General features: G+C 41.6%; 1 protein-coding gene across 1 annotated transcript; it reads left to right on the forward strand.

The window, feature by feature from the left end:
- The first annotated feature begins 347 nt into the window (after positions 1 to 347).
- Positions 348 to 10,784, forward strand: tmprss7 (transmembrane serine protease 7). Its single transcript, XM_031739185.2, has 18 exons — positions 348 to 422; positions 1,210 to 1,414; positions 3,693 to 3,823; positions 3,910 to 3,977; positions 4,087 to 4,277; positions 4,363 to 4,398; positions 4,479 to 4,707; positions 5,301 to 5,425; positions 5,673 to 5,785; positions 5,872 to 5,978; positions 6,183 to 6,319; positions 6,654 to 6,761; positions 6,952 to 7,059; positions 7,133 to 7,249; positions 8,604 to 8,799; positions 9,079 to 9,347; positions 10,325 to 10,461; positions 10,574 to 10,784. The coding sequence occupies exons 1-18, from the start codon at positions 348 to 350 to the stop codon at positions 10,733 to 10,735; spliced, it is 2,514 nt and encodes an 837-aa protein (XP_031595045.1). The 3' UTR covers positions 10,736 to 10,784.
- Positions 10,785 to 11,663: the final 879 nt, after the last annotated feature.

Consider the following 11,663-nt stretch of genomic DNA (forward strand, 5'->3'; position numbering starts at 1 on the left):
GTTTGTCGTCCAACTGCTTTCTTGTGATTACCGAGCAAATTGTTAGCTTGTGCCTGGTGAATATTAGTGTGTGTGCATTTGATAGAAGGTATCGATGGACGTTAATGAATGAAACATTAGCCATACGACTGGATAGTTCCCCGTTTCGCTGTGGCTCGTCTGTGGTCAAGGATCTGGTTTCAGACACCTGCCGACTGTGGAGCCAAACGGTGTGCTTTTTGGCTCTGTGCTGTAAGAATCTGCTGTTTTCATGAACGGCTGTTCTCGTTCTAAAAGGCAGTGGGAATGGATCTGAAAGAACAAAAGTCAGAAATTAGATGATTGCGGCTTGAAGGGATGCCTGTGTCATGGGCGCACAGCACGATGAGAACAAGCAGACAAGTGGAGATGATGATGATGCATCTCGACAGGACTGTGCCAGTGTAAGTAAGCTGTATCGTTAACTTGGTACCAAATAGCTGTGTGTGTAGATTTGTGTAACCTTGATGCTTTTGTGTTGAGTTGTGAGCTTCAGCATAGCCGTGTCTCCAAACTCAAATCCTCGAAGATTTACTTTATTGACACACATCAAAGCTTTAAATCTCTCAGCTTATTTCACATTTAAATGTGCTTAAATGGATATTTATATTTTTACTACGTGTCTATGGTCTGCTAACTTGTGATGGAATATTTGCCAGTTGCACAGTATGGGATGACACTGAATGAATAATACATGTGCATTGGGTAACTCAATGAGCACTGAAGTTACATCTGATGGAGTTGGTACTGCTTTCAGACACTGGGTCACGAGCTGAGGTGCCAAGTAAACCAGCCTCGTTTTTAGCTGGCACATATTTGAATCACTGGTAGCAGATCAAATATATTTTGAACCATGCATTATTCAGAACCTCGATCACTCATGCACTTGGGATTGATAATTCAGCCTACTGTAATAGAAGCAAGTTGACCTGCAGATACAGTACAGAGATAAGAGGAGGATCTGCCCCGGAGAGCCGGCTTCACCCTCTTGTGCCCTTTCGTCCTGATCCTGAATCTTCATAGTGAACTGTTAATTGCTTTTGGTGTTCTTTTCCTATTATTTCAGCACCATTAACTGCATTCCCATAGTTTGCCCTTTTGTGTGATTGCTCTAAAGGGCAAGCAAAATGTGCTGTCCATGTGATATACAGCTTTGAATGGCCATGACCGTGTTCCCCTGTCTGGCTGTAGATTGCAGATGTGTCAGTGGAGGTGGCAACGGTGGACCACACACTGCAGAAGCTGTGCAGGAAGTACAGGAAGACTAGACGGAAGCCCAAAGGACTCAAGAGGCTGTGGCTCCGTCTGCTGAACATCCCACATATATCTGTAATCATCACAGCGGTAGTGTTTGTCGTGGTGGTGATCATGTGGTCGCTGCTGTGGGTCTTTATTTGTAAGTGGAAGTATTCTTACACTTTTATAAAAAAAACAAACAAAAAAAAGCCCTAAATGTTGCTCCTGAGAGATATTTAAAGGGACAGTTCACCCCAGATTAATCTGTTTTCTCTTTGGGCCTCAGCTGTAGTCAGGAAAGTGTGTGGCTGTCTCCCTGCTGAATTCATAATTTTAAGTAATTACAAAGAAATGACGAGTCTATAAATCTGTATTGGTTTATTTAACAGTGAAAATTTGAAGTAGTGAAAAATTGATGCAAGAGCATTTTGGAGCAGTTACAAATGAACAGTCATTTTTTTGAGGGAGATAAGTATTTGATTCCCCCACTGGCCCAAGTTTGGGTCAAAGATTCATAAAAAAAAAAAATAACATGCTAAAAAATAAATGTAAGAAACTCAGCATCACTGTCTCTTTTAAAAAATCATGACTTAGTTTCTTAAAACTGCAAGAAAAATGGAGTTTAGTCCCACTATATTTGAAGGATGACACAAATGATACAGTCATGGTAAAAAGGAAGTATGCACTCTTTCAATTTTAAGGTTTTACATATCAGGTTAAGTTAAACTAAATATAACCTCAGAGGAACTACATCAAACATGCTACAGTGTGTTGGTATTAATTTAAGAAAAACTAAGCTAAAATGTAGGAGCTATATGTGAAAATCTAAGCACACCCCATGGTTCAGCAGGCTGTATAACCACCTTTAGCAGCAATAACTTGAAGGAATCAATTTTCTGTATGGCTTTATCAGTCTCTCACACCACTGTGGAGGAAGTGGCCACTCTTCTTTATAATGTTGCTTCAGTTTGCTGACTTTTGTTCATGCACAGCTCTTTTAAGGTTTCGCCACAGCATTTCTATCAGGCTTTCTGCTTCTGTGCGTTCGAATATTGTCCTGTTGCATGAAGTCCCTGTGGCCACGCACTGAATCTAAAACGCTTACTACACAGATGTGTTCATGGTCAACTCGTTGACTGCAAGGTGCCCAAGTCCTGTGGCTCCAAAACAAGCCCCAATAATCACCCCTCTAGCACCACTGCATTTAACAGATGCTATGATGTGTTTGTGCATATATGCTGATGCTGTGATGTGTTTGTACATATATGCTGCATTTTGTTTTCACCAAACATGGTGCTGTGCATTATGAACAAACATCTCTAGTTTGCGCTCGTCTGACCAAAGGATATTGTGTTGTGTGTTCCAGACATCTTGTGGTTTGTTGAGATGCAACTTTGCAAAGCTAAGCTGTGCTGCCACCATCGCTTTAGAAAGAAAAAGCCTGCAAATCCTTCTAAACAGTCTGTTCATAATTATGTTTTGAACTTCGCATGTTAACATGTTAGCATGTTAACTAAATGTTAATAGCATGTTAATTAAAGTTAATAGCATGTTAATTAAAGTTAATAGCATGTTAACTAAAGTTAATAGCATGTTAACTAAATGTTAATAGCATGTTAACTAAATGTTAATAGCATGTTAACTAAATGTTAATAGCATGTTAACTAAATGTTAATATGTTAGCATGTTAACTAAAATTAATAGCATGTTAACTAAATGTTAATAGCATGTTAACTAAATGTTAATATGTTAGCATGTTAACATGCTAACCGAGGCCTGTAGAGCCTGAGATGTAGCTCTTGGGTTTTTACAATTTCTCTAAGCACTGCACAGATCTGACCTTGGGCTAAATTTGCTGTGTCGTCCGCTGCTGGAAGACTGGAAACGGTCTTGGTTTCTCACTACAGAGAGATGAAATTCAAATTGTTTGGAAATGGCCAAAGCCTTCCCAAGTTAATGGGCATCAGCAATTACTTCTCCAGGATCATTACTGATGTCTTTCCTCCTTGTTAACACACACTTACATGCATTTAACCTAATTTTGTTTAAATAAATAATAACACTGTGTAATATGGCATATTTTATCATTCCTTTGAGGTTGGATAGATTTTAAGATTTGCTTAGGTCTGGATCATTTTTATCATGTGTTGATATGTAAAAAATGTCATGGTTTATTTATTTTTATTTTGTCATGAGTAGATCTCCAAAACTGGACAACTCACACTAAAACAATCTAGATGATGACAGGCCAGAGGAAAAATAAATAAATTACATTTTGAGGTGAACTGTCCCTTAATTATCTTTGCAAAGTTCAGTGTTTAGATGCCGTGCAAAAAACATTTAGCTGATTTTATTGGCAGCATGTTATTAGAATGTATTTTTGTAATGTAGTTGCTCGAAGGGGGAAAAAAAAGCTAAATTTGACCAGATTTCCTCAGTTCGCAGGGAAAGTAACAATGGAGCATATTTCGCTGGGATGTTCCGTGTAGCCAATGTGGAGTTTATCCCAGAGTACCGGCAAGCAGAGTCCCATGAGTTTGTGTCCATGGCAAATAAAATACAGCACGTGGTAGGTCTCAGTGTAACCCTGCTGGTGAACTGCTGGTCTGTACTTCTCTGCTGTTAATTATTGGTGTCATTATTGGTGTCTTGCAGGTGAACAATGTGTACAAAATGTCCTCAGTTGCGAAACTCTACAAGCAAGCTGTCATTTCAGACCTCAGGTACTTTGGTGCTCCTTGTCATCATAAACTAAAACCAAACAAACCTGCTGTTTTTGCATTTAGTTTTATGATTTTAAAGATGTTCTATCAGTCTGTTTTCCTCCCCAAGTAACAACAACAAGGGTGGCGTTTTGGTGCATTTCTGGATGGCTTTTGTAGTCCCTCGACTGAAGAGCTCAGAGATGTGTGAGGAGTGCTTAGCAGCCATTTTCAGAGATTCAGTCCACACCAGCCTGAACAGGTCCTCCATAGGCTACCTGCTGGGTCTTCCAGTTGACATAGACTCCATCCTCATCAATGGTGCATTTGTGTGTCTCACCTGTAGTCTAATGCATATTTATCACTCTGAACCTTTGAATGAATTGACTATTCTGCTCTCTTGCAGGTGTTCAGCGTTCAGATTATTCATCCAACACAGCAGGTAAGAACTACTGAGGTGAATAAGAAACATCCTGCATGTCTGCATTTTGTTTCCATGAGTTTTTTTCTCTCTCCTTCCAGACTCTCAGTGTATAGATAAGATGTATGCCAACCTTCCTGGGGTGACGGTCCCTTTAAGCGTCTTCTCATCATGGGGCGGTATAAATTGCCATGTAAAGCTCACTGCAGTCCCTGGCTCTCTGATCCGCCTTACCATCACCTCATTTGTTATTGAGCCCAGTGACTGTGTGAACGATGCCCTCACTGTGTATGACGCTCTGCTGCCCATGAGAGGGCGCATTCTGCACAGGCGAGTCTGCACCAGAGCACAAGTTTGGTTAAGATTCTCTAAAAGAACACACACAATTCCTGCAGATTTCTAAAGGTTTACCTGCAAGTGTTGCCCATTTTTAAATCCCAGTGGATTCTTAGTGGTATGATGATCAATACCACTTAGATGGCTTAGACTAAGCCTTTCCAATAACCCACCACTTCTGCTTTTTGAGTCACTCCTCAGATAGCCTTACATTAAAACCTATCTGTTCTTACTGTGGCCAGAAACTCCATTTTAGATTCATCTGTCCAGAGCACATTATTCCAGAAGATGTGCCATTTACATAAATATTCTAAGTATTTATAAGTATTATAAGTATTTCTAACTCCACTGACAGACTCACAGCTACGTGGAACACAACATGTTTTTTTGGATTGCTGACTACAAGCCAGAGTTTCGCTGCAGCTCACGTACCTCTGCTCGGTCTTTTCAGGCATCCATCTTTTCAGAGGTTTAAAAAAGTCGGTCCCCACGTTTCACTCCTTAAAGAAGTCCCAGTCATTGGCAATTAGACTATATACTCGTAAATACAAATTTCATATGTGCTGATGTACATCTTTGTGCTGCAGCCTGTGTGAGCCGGTCTCCAGCGCCGTCTCGATTGTTTCTACCTCCAATTTCATGCTGCTGTCCTTCAGAATGACCGATGGGAATAAAAATTTCAGAGGATACTTTGAGGCAATCGCTGAGGAAGGTATGAGACATTTACCTGCTCTGTCTTGTAAGCCAGTAGTTCTTGACTTACAAGTTTTCTGAAAGCAAAGCATCGACATGGAATTAATATCTCAGTGAATTGTGTAGGATTTTTAAAAATATGTATAATAAGTCTGCTTCTAAAGAATGATTTGTCAATAATATAATGTTCCAGCACTCGGATTTATATAACATCTAGCATTAGCTTGGGAAACTATAACCCTCAGTCCTCTTTCTGTCACTCTCAGTTTGTATGTCTCAAATTGAGACCCAGTTGGAGCCTGGCATCAGAGATCGAATCTACAGCCCCTTCTACCCCAGCATGCTGCCTCCACAGTGCTCCTGTACCTGGAAGTTTAAGGTAGACAAACAAGTGACACGCAAACACACACACATTATTATTATTATTAGTTTTTGTTCATTGTGTGTTCTGTCAATTTATAACAGACCCAGAACTCCACTTTAGGAGTTGCACTGCACTTCCACAACTATGTTCTGAAACCGAAAGACATGAATGGCTGTGACCAAGGCTGGTGGAAGGTCAATGAGGTCATGTATGTGGCTACACCTGCTCACACTGAATTCAAATAAAAAGTTCCACTGCCTATTATTATTAGGTATTTTCAGTAGTCTACAGAGATGGATAGTCACCTCATGTACTGAATGTCCTGGATATTTTTAGACCATTCATTTGACCACGACCATATTTGTCCCACATCCTGTGATGATTTTTCTTGATGCTTGTTTTCCTCCCACAGTTACTGTGGAAGCTACGTGGGGCACAACACGGTTTTTCGGATTGCTGACTACAATCCAGAGGTGGAGTTTCGCTGCAGCTCACGTACCTCTGCTCAACCTTTTCAGGCATCTTATAGCAGCTACAGTATGAACCAGCGTAAGCACAGCATAACTCGAGCCTGACTCACTGTGACCGCTAGGATGGGGTGCAGGAAATGCGTATTTCTGTGTAACTGTGTGCATGTGAACTAGAGATTGTTCATAAGAATATTCTAAAAATTACAAAGTGAAAATGTTGGAAAACAAATATGGAAGTTCATGTGAAAAAAAAAGATAAACCTTTACTGTAGCTCTTGAAACTCTTGTAGCTCTTTTGTTGTAAATTGTCACTGAATTGCAGCCCCAGAGTAGTTTATTGTGTTGTGTTATATTGAGCCAGTACAAACAAAATGATAGAGATTTAGTTTTGTTTCTGTTTCTCTGCTCACCAGCCTGTCCAGAGAGCCATTTCTTGTGCAACACGGGACTGTGTGTGCAGAAGACTCGACTCTGCGATGGCCTGGATGACTGCCAGGATGAGAGTGACGAAGTCTTCTGCTGTAAGTTGTTTTCCAACTAACCATATATAGATGTTGTTTCTTTAAAAAATAGGAATGTGATTCGGCTTTAAAATAGCATCATGAATTCCTGTTGAAATGTTACACTGTTCTAGATGTCTGGCATGTGGTTTAAATGTGTTTATTTCCTTGAGGAGTCAGTCCACACTTTAGATGATGCATATTTTCACAGCAAGGCCCACGATGAGCTGTGGTGCCAATAGTCCCCTGCATCCTCTGCTAGTATGCAATGGAGAGACAGATTGCACGGATGGAGTCGATGAGCTCAACTGTACTCAGGGTATGTGTCGTTTGCAACTTTTTAAAATGAAACGTGCATTTTAGCCACTAATAACTGGGACATGTTCCATCAGAAACAACCTGCTCTGCAATCAGATATCAGTGCAAAAGCGGCTCCTGCATCCTGAAAAAGAACGCAAAGTGTGACGGAGTCGATGACTGTCGGGATCGCAGTGATGAGGCCGACTGTGGTGAGTACTCCTCGATACGTGCCCTGTGTACACATCATATTTTTGTAGCATGCAACAATTACAGTTTGCGCTATTGTAGGTGACTCTAGTCCCCACATGCAGTGTAATGTTGGGTTTGTATGAGACTACATTTGAACTCTTTCATAAACTGCATTCATTTTTAATTGTTCTGTCCGGCCTTTTTTTTTTTTTTTTTAACTATCAGAACATCCAGTTCTGCGAGGATGAAGCTGCAATCACCCTGCCAAGTAGGAAACATTTTACACAATAAAGAGGTTTCCTACTCGGAAGGAAACCCCGACAGAGATTTTCTGATTTTGACTTCTTGTTAATTAAATTTGTTTGCGTTTTAGTAACATTATCACATCTAATACTGGAAATACAAACAGTTTTGTGGTAGGAATTTGTTCCTGGATTATCCTTGGAGTGGCCAATTCAGTGCCTGAATAATAATAGTATAATTAATAAGCTTAAAACATTTTATACTTACCAGGTTGCATTTCAGTGGCTTTTTATTCAGTTCACTTGAGTTTTAGAGCAGCAGCAACAGCAGTACATGCTGAGCTGTAGATGTAAGGGTGCCTTTAAAATGCTGTTGGCTCCACCTTTTTATTATTTCCTCAGTTGTTTGCCTTGCTAACATCATAAGTGTTTGGCAAATAGATTCAGTGAAATAAAGCTGGTTCAACTCAATATAAGCTGTAATCACAAATATTTGCTTAAATTATATTTGCTTACGCTCTGATGTATCTGATTTTAATGACTGTGATTATGCTGCCATCACACTGCCATATCTTTGCCAGATCTTTCATGCAGTCTCATGAGAAAGCTGTCTTTTTTTCTAACCCTCTGGGCACTGAGCTGCAAACTTGCTGACCTGCAGCACTGAGGTGACCCGTAGCTCTCTCTGTTTGCTGTTATTTTATCATGATGGGGTCTCAAGGTGGTGGGAACAGGTCTGCCTTTGATCACTCACTAACACTGGGCTTAGTACACACACACACACACACACGCATCAAATCTCTGAGTTTTAATAAGGTGGCAGCAGGACTTCCAGCCATGGCGATGAATCAGCATGTCAGCATAGGTGATTATTGTGTGTGTAACTTGTGCCATGAGCTGTACACACTGATAAAGACATAGTGTGCACATCCATTTAAATTTGTGGCAGATCTGTGCATACACATAATAATATCAGATTCAGTAGTGCGGTTCTGCCACATGATGCAGTTAAATTTAACTGCATTATGTGGCAGAACCACATGGGTTTAAATGGTAAAATACGCTCACAAACACTGTGTTCACCTTTAAAATGTAACAAGTTTAACAACAAACCCATCTCTATCACCCTCAGCTTGTGGTCGTCCCTCCCCATTGACCAGGGTGTTCGCGTCAACTGGCTTTGAGCGTATTGTGGGCGGAGCAAACTCTGCAGAAGGGGAGTGGCCTTGGCAGGTCAGCCTCCATTTTGCTGGTAACCTGTACTGCGGTGCTTCTGTCCTCTCCCCTGATTGGCTCGTCTCAGCTGCTCACTGCTTCAACAAACAAAGGTCAGCCAAGCTCGCTGGTATTGTTATAAACTATAAGTATTCTTTTAACTTAGTAATAACAATCATCAGTTACTCTGAGTAGTTTATTTACTTGCAAGCCCACAGTTTTCCACAGGTTATCGTCTGACAGAGCACCTCACATGATATTTTAAAGTTAGATTAAAGATTATCAATTCATCAGCTCAACTCATCTTTCTTTTAGCTGTGTAAGATCTAGTTTAATAAGTTCGAGTTTATACAACCTGCTTCTTTAATGTCTCTGAACTCTGACCTCTGCAGGCTCTCTGATCCACGTTACTGGAGTGCCCACCTCGGCATGCTTACGCAAGGTAGTGCCAAGTATGTGGCGGATATACAGCGGATCGTGGTGCACGAGTATTATAACGCTCAAACGTTTGACTACGACATCGCGCTGCTGCAGCTGAAGAAACCTTGGCCTCCCTCCCTCAGCCCGCTGGTCCAGCCTGTGTGCCTACCGCCCTCATCCCACACTGTCACCGACAGCCACCGCTGTGTAGTCACTGGGTGGGGATACAAAACTGAGGATGGTAAGTCTGAGAAGTTTTACATCTGTCCATCTACTTTTTTTTATCTGTTTATCTAAATTTACGGGTTGGAACCACCCCAGCTATCACTGTGTAGTCACTCAAGATATATTTGGCAATAACAATGCCGAAAACATTAAATATTTAATTTTATCAATCTGGACAGCACCTTTATTTCATTTTAGGACAGTGCTATAAGATGCAAATGACATTTAATGCTGAACTATTTGTTTTTTGACCTCAGAGACATAAACAATTATCTAAAAATTTTGGGGTCATTTAAATTCAACTCTTTGTGAGGCCGTTACTGACAAATGAACATCTAATACCTTCACCTGTTGAATGCATGTCATGTCGCGAAGACGTAACAGTTTCCCAAGATGATCCAAAATATTTCAGATGCAAACATTTCTAATGAATTTATTTTAAAAACTAATGAATTTTTAAATAAAGACAAGTAAGTTATACATAAATCTTGCAAAATACAAACAGAAATGGAAAAAAAGAAATCCAATAGAAGTCATACATGCCTTTGATTTGTGTGTGTGTAAAGCAAAAACAACAACAACAAAAAAAGCCTGAGCTTAAGGCCTCAGTGAATAGGTGATATTTGAACTGGTTTTTGAAAATCCCAAAGATGAGGCATTGTGGATTTGGGGGAGGGTTAGTGCGGGCAGCAGCAGGACCATAGTATGGTGTGGGGGATGGAGAGTAAGCTTTTGTGGACTACAAAGGTCTGAATGAGCAGTGGGGAGCAAGGGCTTGTGGAGATTTATAGATGATGATGAGGGTTTTATAGGAGATACCGCTTGACCAGGAGTCAGTAGAGGTGCACAAAGCTGAGGATGATGTGCAGCTGAGTTTTAAACATACAGCAGCTTATCCAGCACATTGTTAGGCAGGACAGGACATCATTGCAGTAGTCCAGTTGGGAGGTGATGTGTTGTCTGATATGTGGTCCTCATCTCGCCGCTCTGCAGACAAGGTGCTTCCCTCGGTGCTACAGAAAGCAGAGGTGTCTGTAATGAGTCAGACGGAGTGTAAGAAGCGATACGGAATCATCACACCACGCATGCTGTGTGCTGGAGTCCCCTCAGGAGCGCGGGATGCTTGCAGGGTATGCTCCCATCCGACTGAAAAGACTCTTAAAGAAAAGAATCACTTGCATTTCTGTGCACATTAGTGAGCAAATCATTGCAAGTTACTGTTGTGTACTCTTTGTATCTCAGGGAGATTCGGGTGGCCCTTTGTCATGTCAGGCACCAGGCGGGGGTCGCTGGTTCCTGATTGGCATTGTCAGCTGGGGGTCCGGTTGCGGCAGACCAAACCTACCTGGGGTTTACAGCAGGGTCACCAAGTTCACCTCTTGGATCTACAGCCATATCAGATGACACAATGAAACTCATCCATTGCCAGCACAATATTCCAAATAAAAACATCATTAATGGATACCTTGTGTCTTGTGTTGTGTATTTTTTTTCATCCAGTAATTAATAGTTTACTGATATTATAAAGTGCCGTTAATCTCACATACTGAATAACAGCTCACAATAAGTCTTTTTTACATTTTCAGACTGAACTAGGGTTTTATTTGCCAGATTTGTAATTGCAGTCTCCGTTTTTGTCCCCTAAGGAGCATCCGAGGGCACAGCGGCTCAGCCCCAGTTGTAATACCTCACACGTTTCCCTCAAACACTCTTTTGTCCCACGGAGCTGAACTCCCACATACACAGCAAGGAAGTTTGCCCACAATATCTGTCGCACGGATGGTTGTGCGGATTGTACCCTTTCATAGTGCTCTCATTGTGCTCGCACTGCATTCTGGGGCTCCGTGTGACACCTGCCGCCAGGTTCAGGTAAATGGGAGGCGGTGAATGCCCGCTGCATCCGAGCCCCCTCGGGTCAGGTTTCGGTGTGGGGATTTTTTCCCCCCCCTTTTTTTTTCCAGAGGAAGCGACAGCGGGGATTTCCTCTCTCTCCATCGTTTCTATGCCCGGGGTATTGTTGCATATCACCTCTCCGGAGCTAAACGGGACAGTGCTATGTGGACTCTCCCCAAAAGCAAGACTTGTGAAGTGTACTGCGTCTCCGGGCATGGACACTCAGGCTGCGCCGCTGCTCAGGTAAGCCATCAGTGCGTCTCTGAAACCTTTCTGCGAGAACTGTTTTTGCAGCGTATTCTAACTCTTTTGCAAAGCCTGCCTGCTTGTTTCACCCCTTCTTTTCCAATGACAAAGGGCTGCATACTATTTATAGTCCATCACACTCTTCCTTATGATTCCTCTTAAGTGTATAATCTGGCTCTAGAGGTCTGTGGGT

This window comes from Oreochromis aureus, linkage group 9, assembly GCF_013358895.1.
Source record: "Oreochromis aureus strain Israel breed Guangdong linkage group 9, ZZ_aureus, whole genome shotgun sequence".
Lineage (NCBI taxonomy): Eukaryota > Metazoa > Chordata > Actinopteri > Cichliformes > Cichlidae > Oreochromis > Oreochromis aureus.